The sequence below is a fragment of the Cajanus cajan genome, chromosome 4 (assembly GCF_000230855.2).
Source record: "Cajanus cajan strain Asha chromosome 4, NIPB_CcT2T_4, whole genome shotgun sequence".
Lineage (NCBI taxonomy): Eukaryota > Viridiplantae > Streptophyta > Magnoliopsida > Fabales > Fabaceae > Cajanus > Cajanus cajan.
The window spans coordinates 18462790-18484110 of NC_138520.1; the positions used below are offsets into that span (position 1 = coordinate 18462790).

The following is a 21321-nucleotide window of genomic DNA, read 5'->3' on the forward strand; positions in this document are numbered from 1 at the left end:
CATAGATGTCTCTTCGGTTGACTCAGATCTCCTCTCTCAAGTATTGCCTATTCCTCATTTTGATCATAGTGTGCCTCCTACCACACCTGCTACTTTAGAGGCACCAGATCCTCCCACACTACCAGGGTCTGACCATCCTCTACACCGGTTTGGGATAACCTATGAGCGTCAATCACATACTGTTGTTCCTCCCAATGATTCTACAATTGAGCCATGTGATTCTACTCTTGCTTTAGTCTCCTCACCTACTCTGGCCCCACCTACCTCAGTTGACTTGTCCATTGCTCTTTGTAAAGGTAGACGTTCTACTTGTAATCCTCATCCTATTTATAACTTAATTTCATATCGTTTGTCTCCTACCTATTATGCTTTTGTCTCTGCTATTTCCTCTATTACCATTCCCAAGACAGTACAGGTGGCCTTAACCCATCCAGGATGGCGACAAGCAATGATTGATGAGATGACAGCTTTAGACTCCAACCACACTTGGGTACTTGTCCCACCTCTGCTTGAAAAATCTATTGTTGGTTGTGGGTGGGTATTTAATGTTAAAGTGAGCCCTGATGGACAGGTGGATAGATTGAAAGCTCGTCTTGTAGCTAAGGGATACATGCAAGTATATGGTTTGGATTACAGTGACACTTTCTCTCCAGTTGCGAAGATGGCCTCAGTTCGTCTCTTCCTAGCCATGGCTACTATGAGGCATTGGCCTTTGTTTCAATTAGACATCAAAAATGCCTTCTTACATGGTGATTTGGAGGAGGAGATTTATATGGATCAACCTCCTAGGTTTGTTGCTCAAGGGGGGGTCTGGTCTTGTATGTAAATTACAAAAGTCCTTGTATGGCCTCAAACAATCACCTCGTGCTTGGTTTGGTTGGTTTAGCAAAGTTATACAGGAATTTGGAATGATCTACTACATAGTAGTTAATAGCGGGCGGAGCGGCCGCTATCGCGGCGCTCTGGAGCGGAGCGGCCTGACCCCGCAATCTCGTTGCTGTTGCGTGGCGGCCGGAGCGGCCGCGTCGGTGACGGAGCGAAGCGGCACAAAATCGCGGAATCGCGCTGCGATTTCGACATACCCTTCATTAAGGGTAAGTCAGTCTTTTCAAGTGGGCTTTTTTTTGCCCTAATGCTCCCTTCTCCCTCTCGCGGTTTCAGTTCTCGCACTCCCTCTCCTCTCTCTCTCTCGGATTGTTTCTTTCTTCTCTGGCGATCGTGGACGCGCAGTCCATTCTGGCGACGAACTCCAGCAACGACACACCTCCAGCTCCGATCCGACGCGCCTCCAGCTCTGACGCACCTCCAACTCCGATGCGCCTCCAACTCCGACGCGCCTCCAGCTCCGACGCGCCTCCGTCCGCATAGTCTATCTTCTATTCTCACTTCTCATGTCTTCGGCTCTTCTCTTTTTATGCAACATAATTTTATTTTTAATTTTTTATTAAATTATTTCAGCTGATTTTATTTTTCATTTCTGATTAAATTTAATTCAACAAATTTTATTTTTAATTTTTGATTAAATTTAATTCAGAAAATTTTATTTTTAATTGCTGATTAAATTTAATTCAACAAATTTTATTTTTAATTTCTGATTAAATTTAATTCAGAAAATTTTATTTGAATTTCTGATTAAATTTAATTCAACAAATTTTATTTTTAATTTCTGATTAAATTTAATTCAGCTGATTTTATTTTAATTTCTGATTAAATTTAATTCAGAAAATTTTATTTTTAATTTCTGATTAAATTTAATTCATCTGATTTTATTTTTAATTTCTGATTAAATTTAATTCAGAAAATTTTATTTTTAATTTTTGATTAAATTTAATTTAGAGTTATTTTTTGATTTTTTAGCTTATATATATATATATATATTATTAATTATTTAATATATATAAATTAATATTAAAATAGCGGTTATCCCGCTCCGCGTCATCCCGCTATCCCAGTTTTAGGATCGACCGCTCCGCTCCGCTATCCGGGATTGACTACTATGATCTACTACGAGGCAGACCACTGTGTCTTCTTTACACCCTCATTAACACATAGATTTATCTATCTTGTTGTTCATGTAGATGATATTGTGATTACAGGTGATGATCAGGAGGGCATCAAGGCTTTGAAACAACATTTATTTAAACACTTTCAAACTAAGGATTTAGGTCCCCTACGTTATTTCCTTGGGATTGAGGTCGCTCAGTCAAAGTCCGGTATTGCTATTTCTTAGAGAAAATATGCCCTTGATATTCTAGAAGAGACCGAACTTACAGATTGTAAGCCAATTGACACTCCCATGGATCCCAATGTGAAGCTTATGCCTAATCAGGGGGAGCCTTATCCTGACCCAGGGAGATATCGGAGTTTAGTGGGAAAATTGAATTATCTTACCATGACCAGACCTGATATATCTTTTCCTGTCAGTGTTGTAAGTCAGTTTCTTAACTCTCCCTGTGAGAGTCATTGGCTTGCAGTTGTTCGAATCCTTACATACATCAAAAGATCACCAGGAAAAGGACTTGTTTACAATGGTAGAGGACATACAGACATTGTTGGATATTTAGATGTAGATTGGGCAGGTGATGCAAGTGATAGACAGTCAACATCAAGTTATTGTGTCTTCATGGGTGGTAATCTTGTCTCATGGAAGAGTAAAAAACAAAGTGTTGTTGCACGATCAAGTACAAAAGCAGAATACCGTGCTATGGCTCACACCACATGTGAGCTCTTGTGGCTAAAATTCTTAATTCAAGAGTTGCAATTTTGCAAGGTTGGTCATATGGAACTAGTTTGTGATAACTAGTCAGCTTTATACCTCTCCTCTAATCCAGTTTTTCATGAGAGAACAAAGCATATAGAGGTTGACTACCATTTCATCAGAGAAAAGATCTTCTCTGGTATCATCAAGACCTCCTCAGTTTGCTCCAAGGATCAACTTGCAGATATCTTTACTAAATCTTTACGAGGTCCTAGGATAACATATATATGTAACAAGCTAGATGCATATGATATATATGCTTCAGCTTGAGGGGGAGTGTTAAGATAATTCTATAAGATATAGTTTAGATATACTAGTTTAAATTCTCCTAATTCCTAGTTTAGTTTCCTTAGTCAGTTTTATCTAAATCCCTAAACTTTAGGGATTGATTATGTTTTATGCCTATTTATTTTATTGTACCCATCAATTCAATAATATGAAAATCATTCAGATTTAAGTGCCACAATCTACACCATTGTTTTCCTCACTTGACCTCCCACCCTCATTTTCCCACCCATGTGTTACCACTTCCTTTTACCAACATCAATCCTCAGTTCCTCAACTTTTGATTTTTACCCCTCTAATATCATTGTCATGCCACCCACGCCTCTTATGTGGATACCATTTGGCACCACATGCACACTATCCCACAATTGGATCCACAACGGTCTAACTCTTCCTTATCTAAATACTAAGAGACATCATTTACAATTTGAGCACATGGTTTCCTTAAGCTAAAAGGGATCTAATCCATCCATCCATCTAAAAACCGAAAGTTGATCCAATCCATTTAATCCACTTCACCCCATCTATCTAAAAAACGATAATTAAAAAAGGATCTAATCCCTTTAAGACATTCCACCCCCATGTTGGTCATCATTATTGAAAAAAGACACTCTCTAACTCGGTTCATATGAAGGCAAAATCATCTAGTGAACTATAAAATCATCTCCGGCTACATCCCGCATTTTTGTTTCCGGAGTCGAAACCAAACAACTATGTGAAGCAAGGTCCAATCAACAAGCGACAGCCAACCACTTGTTGCGGAAACAATGGATCTACTGTATTCAAGAATGAGAAACAAAGAAGATCCTTGGAGACTATGGAAGTCTGATAGGGGGCCCATAGTTAAGAGGGTCTATGTTAGGAGGAAAAAAGGGGGACAGTTAGTTATTATGTTAACTAACTGATAGCTGTTTTGGGGTGGCAGTTAAATTGTATAAATATGAGAGAATCATAGAAGTAGTTAGGCAAATAGTGGAATAATTCTGGAGAGATAGGCACTCTCGAATTTTCCTTGTATCATTGTATTCTTTCCTTCTGGTTTGTATTGACCAGCAAGGGTTCAAGAACAATTTGACAACAATCTTTCGTTTCTTTCAAATCTTAATACCCAGTTGAGATCTATCAACTGGCATCAGAGCTGGTTGCGAACCCAAGGCGATCAAGAATGGAGAAGAAAATGGAGATTCAGATGGAGCAGGTGGAAAGGGGCTTGCAAGACATGCAAAAACACGTTGCGGAAGAAATAGAGTGGCGTCGCAACATAGAAGGAGCGACGCGCGAGATGCTGGACCAATTAAAAGAGTTGCGATCGACAATGGGGACAACGGGAAAAAATGTGCGGGAGGGAGACGAGATGTCCTCGGGGTCAAAAACCTGAAAATAATGGCTGGAAGTGGCAAAATCTGGAACTTCCTCTGTTTCAGGGTGATGAAGTGCTGGGTTGGGTAGGAAAAATTTAGAGGTATTTCAGATTGAAGGGGGTGTTGGAGGAGGAGAAGGTAGAGGTTGCGATGGTGGCGTTGCAAGGGAAAGTGTTGGCATGGTTTCAATGGTGGGAAGGAAGAAATCAAAACCCTTTTTGGTTGGGTTTCAAGAATGCCCTGTTAAGAAGATTCCAGCCAGCGGTGGCACAAAACCCTTTTGAGGTGTTGTTGGGTCTAAAGCAAGAAGGAAGTGTTGCTGAATATAGGGAGAAATTTGAGACAAATTTAGGACCTCTCAAGATTGGAGATACAAATTATTTAAAGGGCATTTTCTTGAATGGCCTTAAAGAGGAGGTTAAAGCTGAGTTGAGGTTGCATCGGCTTAGTTCTTTGGAAGAAATTATGGATTTAGCCCTCTTGATAGAATCTAGAAATTCTATTTTGAAAAAGGAGGTGGGAGGACCATCAAATGTCTCAAACAAAGGGGGCTGGACTAGGAGCATTTATGGTAGCAGGAGGGATGAAGAAAAAAAGGGGAATGATGAGAAAGCTGAGACAAAAATGGAGAATAGTAGGAAGATAGAAGGAAAGCAGAATTGGAGAAATATGATTGATGCAGAATACCAAGAAAGGAGGAGAAAAGGAATTTGTTTCAGATGTGAAGAGAAATTCTCACCTGGGCATATGTGCAAGAACAAACAAATCAGAATAATGTTGCTGGAGGAAGGAGTGGAAGAGTTCGAGGAAGAAGAGGAAATTCAATGGAGTGGTAAGCCTTCCACCACTACTTTAGATTTTCGGAGTATTAAGCACTCTTTCAAATTTTGGGGAGAGTTATGAGATAACCCAATTTTGATTTTGATTGATTGTGGAGCTTCCCACAATTTCATTGCTAAATCGGTTGTGAAGAAATTGAGGCTGCCTGTGGAAAGAACATAACAATATTGGGTAAAAGTAGTAGATGGTCATAGTGTGAAGGCTCAAGGGATGTGTGCAGATTTGGAGCTGGTGGTGTAGAGGGTTCCCTTGACACAATTTTTATTTGTTCGCTTTGGATGGAGTTGACATGATATTGGGAATGAAATGGTTAAGAGGACTGGGGGAAATCAAGGCTAATTTTGATAAATTAACCTTGAAAGTTGTTACTGATATTGTGAATATATTACAGATATTGTGGATATATATATTATAGTTATTATCCTCACTATCAATTAGGGATATGATTAGATTAGTTTCCATAATATTAGAGATTAGTATCTCTATCATTTATTGTATTCACTCTATAAATAAGATTGGTATGTGTACAACAATACACACAATTCCTGAATCACAACAAAAGTCAAGGTAGGGGGAGAAGTCTATCACATTAAGGGAGATTCTTCTTTGAGTGTATTAGAAGCCCCGTTAAAAGGTACCCTCAAACACTTGAAAGTGGAGGAGGAGATTTATTGGGTGGAGTGTTGTTTAGCTGCAATGGAACCAGAGGAAAGGATGAGAACAATTCCAGATTGCATAAGACAGATTCTGGAAGAGTTTGAGTATGTTTTTCAAGAACCCCAAGGGCTACCTCCTTCAAGAAGGCAAGACCATGCTATCAACTTAAAGGAGGGGGCAGAGATTCCGAATTTGAGGCCTTATAGGTATCTATATTATCAAAAGAATGAGATTGAGAAATTGGTGCAAGACATGTTGAGAGTTGGAATAATTAGGCTTAGGGTTAGTCCCTATGCTAGTCCTATTATTTTAGTTAAAAAGAAGGATGGGAGCTGGAGGTTTTGTGTGGACTATAGGGCATTGAATAAGGTAACTATACTGGATAAATTTCCAATTCCAGTCATTGATGAGCTCTTGGATGAATTGGCTGGGGCCACCATATTTTCTAAATTGGACTTGAAATCCGGCTATCACCAGATTCGAATGAAAGAGGAAGATGTTCAAAAGACAACTTTTAGAACACATGAGGGTTAATGAATAAAGTATTGAGGCCATACTTGAGGAAGTTTGTATTAATATTTTTTGATAATATTTTAGTATACAGCAGAAGTTTGGAAGATCATCAACACCACCTAAGACAGGTGCTGACCTTGTTGCAGGAAAATTCATTAGTGGCTAAAATGAAGAAGTGTGAATTTGCTAAATTCCACATGGAATACTTGGGTCATGTCATTTCTGCCAGTGGAGTAGCAGCAGACCCTTCCAAGGTGGAAGCCATGCTTAACTGGCCTTACCCTACAAATCTCAAAGGTCTGAGGGTTTTTTAGGATTGACTAGATACTACAGGAGATTTGTGCAAGGATATGGGTTGCTGTCTAGGCCTTTGACTGAATTGTTAAAGAAGGAAGCATTTTTGTGGAACGAGGAAGCTACTAAAGCTTTTGAGGCACTAAAACAGGCCATGGCAGCATTACCCACACTGGCAGTACCAAATTTCTCCAAGCAGTTTGTAGTGGAATCGGATGCGTCCAGCAGAGGAATAGGGGCAGTGTTATTACAGGAGGGCAGACCATTAGCTTTCATGAGCAAATCACTATCAGAAAAGGCACAGAAGAAATCGGTTTATGAGAGAGAATTAATGGCAATTGTTGTGGTTGTACAGAAGTGGAGACATTATTTGATAGGTAGGAGATTCATTATTAAAACTGACTAGAGAAGCCTCAAATTTCTCATTGAGCAGAGACTATTTGGGGAGGAGCATCACAAGTGGACCACCAAGTTATTAGGATTTGATTTTGAGATTTAATATAAACCTGGCTATGAGAACAAAGCTGCAAATGGACTCTCAAGGCAGATGATGTATGCTGCCATTTCAAGGGTAGAAATGGAGGAATGGAAGAAATGGGAAGAAGAAATCATGGAAGATGTTGAACTGCAAGCTTTGATGCAGAAATTAATCACTAATCCTGACCAACATGAGGGATATGAGTTGAAAGAGGTGAAATTATTCTTTAAAAATAAACTGGTATTGCTTAAGAATTCTAGCTTAATCATCCAAGAATTTCATGCTACGGCTATGGGAGGATATGCTGGAGTGTTTAGAACTTACAAGAGGGTGCCAGCTGTGTTTTTTTGGAAGGGGATGATGAAGGATGTCACTAAGTTTGTGACCGAATACCATGTTTGCCATACCAATAAATATCAAACATTGGCTCCAGTTGGGTTGCTACAACCCTTGCCAATTCCTACTTAAATTTGGAGTGACCTTTCTATGGATTTCATTTGTGGACTGCCAAGAGCTTTGGGCAAAGATACAGTGCTGGTGGTAGTAGACAAATTATCTAAATATGCCCATTTCTTAACTCTATCACATCCTTTCTCAGCTCAGGAGGTAGCTAAAATATTCATTCAAAAAGTGGTCCGACTACATGGGTTTCCCGAGTCTATTGTAACGGATAGAGACATTATTTTTGAGTCAATTTTGGTCTGAATTGTTTAAGTCGGCAGGCACTAGATTGAAGTATACTTCAGCCTATCACCCTCAATCGGATGGGCAAACGGAGGTGGTTAATAGATGTTTGGAGGATTACTTAAGATGTTTTGTTGGGGATAAACCCAAACAATGGCCCAGTTGGTTACCTTGGGCAGAATTTTGCTTTAACACGCATTATAATCAGTCTTCAGATATGACACTATTCAAAGCAGTATATGGGAGAGATCCCCCATCCATTTTTAAAGCTCAAACTTTTCCTTCAAAAGTGGAGGCAGTGAATTTATTGCCAGAAGAGCGGGATGGAGTTTTGGAGGAGTTAAGAGCTAACATTTGTAAGGCACAATCCAGGATGAAACAACAAGTTGACAAGAAAAGAAGAGATGTTAATTTTGAGGTGGCAAACTGGGTTTATTTGAAGGCACAACCATATAGACTCAAGTCTTTGGCGAAAAGGAGGAATGAGAAATTCGCTCCTAGATTCTATGGTCCTTTCCAAGTGGTGGATAAGGTCGGTACAGTGGCTTATAAGTTGCAGTTACCAGAGAGCAGTAGAATTCATCCGGTATTTCATGTTAGCAAGTTAAAGAAGGCCATTCCACCTGAAACGCAAGTGCAATCCCTTCCGATGGAGCTTTTTGTTGAATGGGAATTGTAGCCACAACCAACAGAAATTTTATCCTACAGGTATAGCAAAGCAGCGGAACTAGAGGTTCTTGTCCGATGGCACAACCAACCAGACTTTGAGAACTCGTGGGAGACAGCTGCGAAGATGAATACGACATTTCCACAATTCCACCTTGAGGACAAGGTGATTGCGCTAGGGGGGAGTATTGATAGAGGCCCATAGTTAAGAGGGTCTATGTTGAGGAAAAAGGGGGGACAGTTAGTTATTATGTTAACTAACTGATAGCTGTTCTGGGGAGGCAGTTAAATTGTATAAATATGAGAGAATCATAGAAGTAGGTAGGAAAATAGTGAAATAATTCTAGAGAGATAGGCACTCTCGAATTTCCCTTGTATCACTGTATTCTTTCCTTCTAGTTTGTATTGACCAGCAAGGGTTCAAGAACAATTTGACAACAATCTTTCGTTTCTTTCAAATCTTTCTTAATACCCAGTTGAGATCTATCAAAGTCACACACCAGCATGGGAGAGGGAATTTGGGGAAATAGAAGCGTACGCATTAAGTTTCGACATTCTATCTTTCTAACTTCCTAATTTTTTAATTTTTTTTTAATTTTTAAAATAAAAATATTAATTGTAGAAGCCATGTCCCTTTTTGGCTTGAGTTGTGTTGCAGCCGTGTCATGAAGTGTCGGAGCCATAAAAATAATTTTTAATCCGACACTGTTCTGCTGTGTCCACCACATGTTGTACAGGTGTTGGACACGCGAACACGCGAGTACTGACTAGTGGTCGTGCTTCATACACGTCTGCCTCCATCATCAACCGCATCTAACAATCTTTCTTGTGCTATGTGACAACCACCACTTATCGAGTATTGAAGTAATCTGAGAGAGGTCTGAACTGAAATCTTTATTGAAATTATAAAATGTACAAAATTTATGATCTTTTGTTACAACTCCTATATATAATGAATAAGTTCTTTTAGGAGAGATGTTAGTAATAACTGTCTTGCAAGTTATAACACTACAAGTTTGGAAAGAAAAAATGAGAACATATATGATATAGTTATTGAGTAGTTTATTCTCTTACCCCCACCCCTCCTATATGCCCAATGTGGGTGAGAAACCAAGGTGAACTCAAACATCTTGAGCTTGTTTCTCAAAAACGAAAAACCAAGTAGGAGCTAGAGGCTTAGTGACAAAAGGTCAGCCCACTGAACAAAGCCAGGAATGTGCTGAACAAGTTTCTCGGCCAACACCTTTTCTTTGACACAGAATAGATCAAGTTCATGTGACGTGTTTGGTCCTAGTGTGAAGAATAGGATTGGGAGGAAGGTTGACTGCACTAAGATTGTCACAATAGACTAAGGGGGTGTGATGAGGCACAGCTAATTTATTGAATATGGTCTAAATCCAAAGAAGGTTGGCCTTGGCTATGGAAACACTGTTGTATTGAGTCTTTGTGCTTGTTCTGGCTACCAAGAAACCAAATTAGGTCCCAAGTAAATAGTGGCCTCAAATGTAGATATTATGTCATCAGGGTCAGCTGCCCAATCAGAACCACAGAAGGCTCGAATGGACAGAGGTTATGAGGAGCTGCTGGGTATAGCTGAAGACCACACTAAAGAGTAGATATAAAGTGCAGAGCCCCCACCCCAGATCTGTAGATAGATGGGTCATGCAGTAACTCAGCTCCCTGTTTTGATAGCTTGCAACCACAAACCATAGGAGACGATAGGGACAAACTTTTGTAAGGTAGTCTTGATTCTCTCAAACCAAACACCATGAGCTTGTTTGAGTCCATAAATTGCTTTGTGAAGTCTTCACAACAGAGAATTATAAGTAGCAGTTGAGTCATGTTGGCCTCCTCTTCAAGGAGGGATTATTTGTATTCTAAAATCTATCAAGGGAGCTCCAGGATAAGGTCTCCTATATGAAGGCAAAGGTCATACTTGTATTGTGGGATATTTTGATGCAGATTGGGTGGGCTTTCCCACTGACGAGAAATTTACTTATGGTATTGTGTTTTTAGTGGTGATAACTTGATCTCATGGAAGAGCAAGAAACATAATGTTGTGGTAAGATCAAGTGCAAATGTAGAGTATAGATATAGAGCTACTGCTTCATCCACTTGTGAACTTATTTGGCTTAAACAATTGCTTAAAGAATCGAGGTTTGAAGATATCTCATAGGTGACCTTTGTTTATGTCTATGATAATCAGGTAACCTAGCATATTGCTTCAATTCCCTCAAATCCAGTATGTCATGACACATCGAGGTAGATTGTCATTTCATTTTAGGTCAGTTATTTATATTATTAATTAGTGGAATGGGTAAGCAACAGATTAGGCCTGTTAAGGGTAGGTTTATGTTAGCATAGCAGTAGCTGCCATAAATAGGAAGAGAAGTTGAGAAGAAGAATCAATCATTTTAATGAAATAGAATTGAGACCAGGGAGGGGCCTTGGTCTCTCGAATGTCCAGGAAATTCTTTGTAGAGATACACCCTATCAAAAAGAAATTCTGTTTTTCTTCCATTTCTAATCCAGTTTCTTTCAACTGGTATTCTGTTTTTTTCTTTCATTTCTAATTCTGTTTATATCAAAAAGATCTTATTTGGAGACATTACAAATACCTTTGTAAATTTTAATAATGAATCAACAGATGTCTTTACCAAGTAATTGAGAGGTCCTCGGATTGATTGTATATGTAATAGGTTGGATGCATATGATTTATATGCCCTTGCTTGAAGGGGAATCTAGTTAGCAAGGATATTTGGGGATTGCCTTTATGTGGTTATGGCAATTAGGCATATTTTGTAAATTCTCGTAATTATGATTCCTTCTATAGATAACATGTATCTTTCGGTGTGTAATTCACGCACGCACGCACACACTTGTCTCTCTTTTGTTCTCTTGCTGTTTTTTCTTTCTCAGCAATTATTGAATTAAAGTGTGAATTTTAACAAATCAATTGTAGTCAAGAAACATATTCAAGTTGGTCATGCATGCCAAAAATTGCTATCAAGAACTTGAAAATGAAGTGGTTAGTAACATGATAAAATAATTTTTATTATGAAGCACTAAAACATAATAAAATAATTTTTAATTATAATATGTTTTTGTATATGGTCTGCACTCTGCATACAAGCATGGTCTCTCTACATGTTAACTCCACTGTGAAATATTTTTATAAAGTTAATTGAACATGAATTTTATTCAAATTTCATGACAATGAACTTAAATTTTGTTTCTCTAGTGTCTCTGGTCTAGCCAAATGCATGTTTGCTTTTGCACCTAGCCTTTGCCTTGTTGAATGCTCGGAGCATCTTGTTGAGGACCTGAAAAGGGCTTCTAGCCTACCCCGTTGCTCTTTTTCTCCTTTCAGTTTAGTATGTATCGAACATATTCTTATAAAAGTACACATTCTGATTCCTATTTACAGGTCCATGACCCTTGCTGAGAAACAACAGCTACACAGATTGATTCAGAAGCTACCAGCAAGAAATCTAGACCGTGTGGTGGAGTTAATTTGTCGAAATAGGCCAGTAGAAGAACAAAGTTGCGACAAAATATTTGTTGATTTGGAAAAAGAGGTAGTACTATAATTGTGTGTATACATACATATTAGCATTATTATGTCTGCAGTTTAATTGGTTTTATGGTTACAAACTTGATTAGCATTAGAAGATGCTTACAATGTGGATTTTCTACAGGACAATGCTACACTCTGGAGACTGTATTACTATGTTGAAGCGGTTGAGAAAGCCAAAAGCCTTTCTTGTAGTCAAGAGGCCTAGTTTTCCGAATGCTTTTGAAAGCCTCTGAGCCTTAATGATAGTTCATTAAAATTCAAATAGATTTTTCTCATCTAACTTACTCTAGAATCTCTAGATTTCCAAAATGCTTACCTCTTGCGACATTAGGATACTTTTGGCCATCTACTGGGACGTAAATGCCCAATACCTAAAGTGTATAGCATTTAGTGTTCATTTTTTTAAGTCACCAAATATGTATCGTCCCAGATTGTTGTAGGATATATGTTTCAAGTCAGAAATGCATCTCGAATTGATAGCAAAACGTGATGTTTAGCCGGAGATATGTCGATATCAAGGTTAATTACTAATTTTAAATTAAAGCGAGTTTGATTAAGAAATCATTTTAAAACTTATACGCAAGAAAAAGATTTTTTTTTTATATCTATTTTGTGCGTGAAAGGTAAGCATGTTATTTTTATTTATTTATTTACTTTTTTCCAATCACGGGTATTTTTGTATCCACTAGGCCAAAGACTAAGTCTGCTCACAATATTTTGTTGTTGGTTTTGCAACTATCTATTAGACCCATGGCTCCGGGACTGGCCCATGCCTCCTCTCATACAAAAGTTTCATTAAAATGAAGGAACTTAAAAGTCTCTAACTCACAAGCCTCTAAAAAGGGGTTAAGGGCCAAATAGAGCTTGACCTCCTACTTGCCACATTAAAAAAAGTATTGGTCTACATACTTGATGTAAAATATGGAACATGTCAATTATAATGTTAATTTTTTTTTAATGAGAAATAACAAGAGAAGCTTGTTATGGGTCATGGAACAATGTTGGTTCTTGTTAGGGTGGCCAAGTGGATTTTAGTACTACATTTTAGAAAGGTAAACTTAGGGTTAGTGCTCATTTACCACTTACATTCTATGGACTATTTCATTTCGTGTTCTTGGGCTCACTACTACATGGAATAAGATTATCTTAACTAAATATTGATTCTTTTAAACAGTAATGTTGGTTAAAATTTTATTTCTAATTAGTACATGGGATAAGTTAGTTTATATAATGAATTATGATAATTTTTTACTAGCTAAACTTATATTTTTTAACATAAAAAATTGGCCCATGGACCGACCCTTACCCAAAGGACTTTGTGGAATTTTTTATCCTTTAGACTTTTATGTCCTAACCCATGTGCCCTAAGACTTTGTAGGATAGGTTAACCCATTTGTCAAATCAACTAACAAGTATTTGCATACAACATAGATGGAACATGAATTTTCTGCCATTTAGATTAAATTTCACATGGGAAGGTATGATACTTAACAATTACACCAACCAATCTATTGGGGTTTTTTACCATAGTGGGGTCCTTTACAAACTTTTTTTACGTAAATGGGGCTCTTTTGAAAATATTTATGCCTTTGGGGATGTTTACAACAGTGTCGCTATGAGCCATAGCGACATCAGTGACACGTGGCATTTTTTAAACTCCATGAAAGCCATGAAAGCCATATTGATAGTGTCGCTACAGCCTATAGCGCCACAAAACAGCTTCACTAAACTCGCTATAGCCTACAACGCCACATATTTAATATAAAAAAACTGTTTTAAAAAAATATAAGTAAATAAATAAAGAAAATGTGTGTAAAATTAATTAAGTTAATAATTTAAAAAGAATAAATATATATAAAATAGAAAACAATTTATTTAATAATTTAAAAAACAAAAAAGGTGAAACATAGTGGCGCTATGGCCTATAGCGACACCATAGCGCCACTTATTTTAAAAATTAAAAAACGTAAATAGAAAAATAAATATGTATAAAATAAAGAAAAAACAGAAATAGGTATATATATAAATATATATTTTTATGATATTCATAAATAAATTAAAATGTGATAAAAAAAAACAATTTATTTAATAATTTTTTTATAAAAAAAAACTTCAAATATAGTGGCGCTATGTCGCTATAGGCCATAACGCCACTTATTTTAAAAATTAAAAAACATAAATAGAAAAATAAATGTATAAAAAAAAAATAGAAATAGGTAAATATATAAATATATATTTTTATGATATTCGTAAATAAATTAAAATGTGATAAAAAACAATTTATTTAATAATTTAAAAAAAAAACTTCAAATATAGTGGCGCTATGGCCTATCACTTATTTTAAAAATTAAAAAACGTAAATATAAAAATAAATATGTATAAAATAAAGAAAAAACAGAAATAGGTAAATATATAAATATATATTTTTATGATATTCGTAAATAAATTAAAATGTGATAAAAAACAATTTATTTAATAATTTTTTAAAAAAAAAACTTCAAATATGGTATGGCCTATAGCGACACAGTGTCGCTATAGGCCATAGCGACACAGGTGGTGGTTGAAAAATTAAGTACAGTGGCCACGTGTCAGATTACCGCAGATTCAACCACTAGTAATTTGACACGTGGACTTCGAACAATAAATTTTTTTTTCCCTATATAAGGGTTTTTACCCTCAGATGGTCTCCTCCTCGTTTGTTTTCACCGTTGCCTCCTTGAATCAAGGTAAGTTTTTTTTTTTTTTTAATTTATGTGTTGAATTTAGTTTAAAATTATTTAGTTATTTTTAAATTTTGTGTAACGTTTAGATATTTTAATTATTATTTCAGGTTAATTTGTATTTTTTGGATTTCCGCAGAGCTCCAGATTTATTCAAGGTTTCAGGTATTTTATGTTTTATTAGTTTCTGTAATTTAATTAATTTTATTCATTTTTATAGTTACTGTAATTTAATTAGATATATTTATATTTTTTTGTGTAATTATTTGAAAGTCGCTGTGGGCTACGTCATTTCACATAAATTATATAAAAACTGATTTTAATTAAATTTTATATTTTATAATTTAATTCTGTGTAATTATTAAATTATGAGTATATTTTTTTCTGTGGGAAGTCGCTATAGTCTATATCATTTTAAATAAATTTATTTTTAAAAAATTATAAATAAATTTTAAATTTATGAAATTTAATTCATTTTAAATAAATAATTTATTTAGCTATATTTTTGTGTAATTTATATTTATTTTAAAAATAATGATATTTAAATTTTGAATTGATTTATTTTAATTCTGTTTATTTTATATTTATTTAGAAAAGAATTTAATTTAAATTATAAATTCATTTAATTTAATAACGTGTTATTTAAATTTATTTTAAAAAAAATTATTTAAATTTTAAATTGAATTAAATTATTTCCATAGTTTTAAAAACCGGACCGGTCATCGAACCGGTTAAGGTACTGGGTCAGTGGGTCAAAGGTTGAACCGGTGGGTCACTAGTTGAACCGCATGACTCGGTTTTTATTTATTTATATTAAAAAAATATTCATATTAAATATATTTTATACTTATAAATTTTAATAAATTCATATCTTATTTTAAATTTTAATTTTTCTATCTTATTTAAAACTATTTTTATTTTTATTTTATAAAAAAATACATAAAAAATTATATGTTGAACGGTATATTAATACAAATTAAAAATATAAATAATATTTACATATATAATATGCTTGCAATTAATATCACAAAATAATATATGTAATATTTACATAGATATTATATTATTAAATATATAATTTAAAATTAATAATATACTATAAAAGTTATTTAAGTTGTATATGTTACAAACAAATATATTAGAAGTAGTTATTGTTATATTTAATAAGACTCCTTACTTTTTCATTAAGAGATTCAATTATTATTATTATTTTTGTGATTTATGGTCCCTTAAAAAATTTTATTAAAAAAAAAAAAAAGTAGTTGAACCGGTTTGACCCACCGGTTCACCGGTTGAACCTGAAAATTGATCGGTTCAATCCAGTTTGAAACGGGTCAACTGCATAACCGATCCAACTTAAGATTCGAACCGGCTGGACCACCGGTTCCCGGTCCAACCGGTCCGACCGGCCGGGTCGGTCCGGGTTTTAAAACACTGATTATTTCTGTGTAATTTATCTTTATTTTAAAAATAATGTTATTTAAATTTTAAATTGATTTATTTTAATTCTGTGTAATGTAAATTTATTTAGAAAAGAAATTAATTTAAATTATAAATTCATTTAATTTAATTTCCTGTAATGATTGTAAACTTGCTATACGGATATATCATTTTAATAATTTAATTTAATATATAAATTAATATAAATTGTTTATTTTTTAATTTGATTCTGTATAATTTAGTTATATTTATATAATGTTTTTAATTTTCTGTAATGATTTTTAAGTTGTTATATTATTTTATTTATATTTTATATAATGTATGAAATAATGTGTTGTTAAATTTTGTTATAGATGACATCATCTTCTACATCTATGGGTGTGAGTTGTGGACCCGTTGAGGATGATTTATTGTCATTGCAATCCATACATGTTTCACAACATGTTTGGAATAGAGAAGATGATAGGAGATTATTAGCACGGCGTGCTGCACCAACACGCAATGGAATTGACGGAATTCCACATCAAATAGTTTCGTTATTAGACCAAGCTGGATTTGGATGGATTGCTCGGTTGAGTTATATCAAAATTAGTCCTGGTTTATTAACTACTTTGCTAGAACGATGGAGACCAGAAACACACACATTTCACATGCCATTTGGAGAATGCACAATTACTCTCCAAGATGTTGGTATGATTGTTGGTCTTCCTGTTGACGGTGAAGCACTGTTAAGTCGAGGCAGTGCTAATATATTCGAATTAGGTACTAAAATAACTATACTTTAAGTTTTATTTTTTTGTTATAGTAATTGTGTTTTATAATATTAAAAATTGCTAAATAATTTGTTTTATTTTATGCAGCTCATGATTTTTTAGGTGTTGTTCCACCTGAGTCAGAAATTAAAGGACATCGGGTGAAGCTATCTTGGTTGGCAACATATTTTAATGAGATTGCAGATGATCTACAGGAGCTACATCAGTTGCTTCCTTATGCTCGAGCTTGGATACTACGGTTTATAGGTGGTATCGTAGAAAGGGGAAGTTGTACATTGATCCTGATGAAGTTAAAGACTCAATTGTGGTATGTGCATATTACAACTCATATTTTAATATATTATTTTGTTAAATTATAAAGTTGTAAACTAATTTTATTATGTTTTCTATATGTAGGGAGACGTAACTGAATGCTTGGCATACTTGACATCTCCTCATGGCAGGCCAAAATTTTCTGTGGAAGCAGTCACAGAGCAGACTAATCAATTATTATCGATATCTGATGACTATAGGGCTAGATTCGTTGAGCCAGCTGAGGAAGCACCCCTTCCCCCTGGTTCATATGACGTGGGGACTTTCAATGTTCCTCCACAGTCAAGGGAGGCTGCATGGTTACCTAGACGAAGAACGGCAGTTGAGGCGATGGATCAGATGTACCGTACAGTGCCAGACAGAGCAGCAGGGTTATATTATATTCCTTCTCAAGAGCCCACTTATCCATCGCAATCCCAATATACATATTGGTACACTCCACCTCGCCCACCAGGTTTTGAGACATCAGTTCCGATGACTACTACACATATCTGTGAGTCACTTGGTTTAGACTCATCACCGGAACCAACTATGTCATCAGAAATGATGGATCATATTTTTGGACAATCCCCTTTAATGACTCCATAGCCAAGTACGCCACAGGATGCCACACAATCGAGTCAGGAAGCACCTTTTAATATTCTGTATGATCATGATTATATCAGTCGTGCTTATACATCAGGTCTACTCATATTTTATTATTTTGTTATTCTTTTCTTCTTATAATTATTATGAATATTAATAATTTGTGTCAAATATGACGTTGCAGGTGTTGATTTGCGTCCATAATTTTCTGCGGAGGCTAGTCATCAACCATCACAGCCAGAACAAAGACGTGTTCGAAGAAATCCTCAAAGGGCTGCAAGGGAAAGACCACGACGGTGTATTCTAACTCCTGCTACTGTTAGAGGGCATCATCATGAGGAAGATGAGGAAGACGATGATGAGTAGATTTTGTATAATTATGAATAGACAATAGTAATTACATTATGTTATACAATGACCATCATGAATACACATTAGTAATTACATTATCTTTAAAAAATGCTAAACATCTTCAAAACTTATCGACTGATTATTAGACTTAGATGGACAATTGCGCCTGTTGTGACCTTCTTGTTTGCATATGCTACATTTTGGTCGTCGTTGTGAGCTCTCAACCCAATCCATTTCGTTTCTAATTCTTGTGGATTTTGGTCTCCCTTTCCCGCGCACCGATGTTGGATCTGGGACAAGTATCCAATTCTCATTACTCGGAGGGATTAAGTCTTCATTTCCGATTGGTTCCCACGGACCAGAGTAGGCTTTTAAAACATAATCACTAGTATAAACAGGATCTATAAACTGGTAGTAATCAATGCTAACAACACCACATGCAGTTATAACATGAGAACAAGGATAATGAAATGCTGTAAACTTTCCGCATTGACAGTATCGTTCCTTTAAATTGACTACCCATTTCTTCCCTCATGTTTGTGTTATTGGATCAAAGGCCTCTTCAACCTCAAATTTTGAAGATTGAATGTCGTATCTACAAACTTGGTGGGAACAAGCCTCTTCTTGATTTTTTTGCAAAGCTTCAACCAACTTTGAAATGAAGACCTTCCCAGATGAAACATCAGCTAAAGCACGACTACCACAATTACTAAAATACTCAGCGCACCTGGTATACGTCGACCGAACTAATGCAGTGATAAGGAGATTTCTACAATCCTTTAAAACCTTGTTAACACATTCAGACAAATTTGTTGTCATATGACCATATCTTCGACCATCTGCATCATATGCCATGCTCCATTTGTCTTTTGATATCGCTCCTATCCACCTTTCAACATCAGGGCTAGATTCACAAAAATTTTGCAAATTGCGATCAAAAATGTGCTTACACGGTGCATACCCTGCATACAAATTATAAATAATGCACAATAAATTTTTTTGAAATGATTAAAAAATTTAAAATAACAATACGTGCCTAACTTCACAAGCTTTTGTTTAAGTTTCACATCCTTGAATCGAGTATTAAAATTACTTGCAATGTGCCTAATGCAGTACTTGTGATATGCATTTGGCGGTCTCCAACCAATTGCCACATTGTCAATGGCCGATTTAATGCTACGATGTCGATCAGATATTAAACATATCCTTTCTTTGTTTGTAACATGTAACCGCAAATGAGACAAGAACCACGACCACGCAAGTAATGTTTCTCCTTCAACCATAGCAAATGCAAGAGGAAGAACGTTGTTATTACCATCTTGTGTTGTAGCAATGAGCAATGTACCTCGATACTTGCCATATAGGTGAGTGCCATCAACTTGTATCAACGGTTTACAAAAATTAAAGGCATCACAACACGACTTGAATGTCTAGAATAATATGTGAAATTGACGGTAACCACGATGACAACGATTACCAACAAAAAACTCATCATGACACAGATCATAAAATGACCCTGGAGCAATTTCTTTCATGTATTGGAGCCATCGAGGTAAATAAGCATACGATTCTTCCCAATCTCCAAAAACGTTAACAATTGCTTTTTGTTTCGCCATCCAAGCCTTTCTATAAGATATTTTGAACCCAGTTTGAGATGTTATTCTCTCTTGGATAAGGCTAATCTTGATTGATGGATCTTGGTTAACCATTCCTACATATTAAATATTAGTAATCACTAAGATAAATTATTATTAATATAAACTATAAACTTTGCAGAACTTACCTTGTATGAATGTTGCAATTAACTCAGAATCTAACTTAGCATGATCTTGGGACAAAGACATGTTCAAACACGTATGACGTCCACCCCACTAAGTCACTTTCCACTTATTATTAGATCTCTTTGACTCAATGGCTCTCATGTACCATCGACATCCATCATGTGCATTTGGACATCTAACAACCCACTTAGTCTTTTTCGACTCAACCACATAAAAACTTTGATGCATTCTCATTGCATTTTGCTTTACTGCATTTTTAACCGCATCTTTATTCTCAAACTCCAACCCCACATATAAATCTTGGCCAATTGACCAAGTATTATGCAGATCCATCCCTGGGATATCTTCTTCATCGGGATGATTCCAATTGATGTTAGTGTAGTGGGGTAAATTACCCCAAAATTGACTTCCACCTATAATAATGAATTTAGTAATTTCAATAATCAATTTCAACAATTTATTTTAAACAAATAACAAATTATTGACAAATTTAATTTTTAGATGTTACCTTCAGTAGATGGATACATTGAAATTGGTTCAACCATTGGACTATTAATATGATGATGAAACATGATAGTCTTCATCTTCTTCGTCATCTTCATCTTCGTCTCTTGTGATCAAAGGTGATCGTTCAATTGACAAATTTTCTAATGAAAACGTAGAAGATTCTTGCATACCTATTTCAGCATATAATTCCATTATTGGCATCACATTCTGGCTCTGAAATGCTTCTATCATGCATTATACATCATCATCGTCACTCAATTCCAATGAAGAATATATGTTGTTATCACCTTGTGAAACTAAAAATATGTAACTTACAGATAATACCACTTGATTTGAGTTAAGACTAAATTTGTTGTGAATCCTTCTCTTTAATATATCCAAAGTGATACCTCGTTTAATATACATTCATTTTCTTGGTCCATCAAATGTTACACCTTCAGCACCTTCATACATCTTTCCAGTGTAAATATAAGCAATCATTTGATCCATAATATCTGTAACAAAAAAATTAATTAGTACAAATAGCTACAATTTATATATTAACAAAAACAAAATTATACTCACATATTTCAATCAGAAACAAACGTAACTGGCTTACAAATTTAAATCAGAGCAAAACGTAACTGTTAAATATTTGATTCCAAATGGGAAAAAAACATAACTAGGAGGGGTGTCTATATACTGATAGTGCCGCTATGGGCCATAGCGACACAGTGTCGCTATATGCCATAGTGCCACT

General features: G+C 35.4%; 1 protein-coding gene and 1 long non-coding RNA gene across 4 annotated transcripts in view; both read left to right on the plus strand.

Annotated features, from left to right (window-relative positions):
- The window catches only part of LOC109802074 (uncharacterized), a 34570-nt gene extending 21972 nt beyond the window's left edge, over window positions 1-12598 (plus strand). For 2 of the 3 annotated variants that reach the window (XM_083072355.1, XM_020363284.3), the window contains 2 exons: window positions 11964-12114; window positions 12235-12598. In XM_083072355.1, coding sequence (XP_082928481.1) covers window positions 11964-12114; window positions 12235-12318 — 235 coding nt within the window. In that variant the 3' untranslated portion in view covers window positions 12319-12598. Of the gene's footprint in view, window positions 1-11963; window positions 12115-12234 lie in introns of those variants that run through there. The other variant, XM_029272063.2, reaches the window with a different exon arrangement.
- Window positions 12599-16133: 3535 nt separating this feature from the next.
- On the plus strand, window positions 16134-18511 carry LOC145956751 (uncharacterized). Its single transcript, XR_014432985.1, has 3 exons — window positions 16134-17353; window positions 17443-18040; window positions 18128-18511. It is a non-coding gene; the product is annotated as an uncharacterized LOC145956751 (long non-coding RNA).
- Window positions 18512-21321: the final 2810 nt, after the last annotated feature.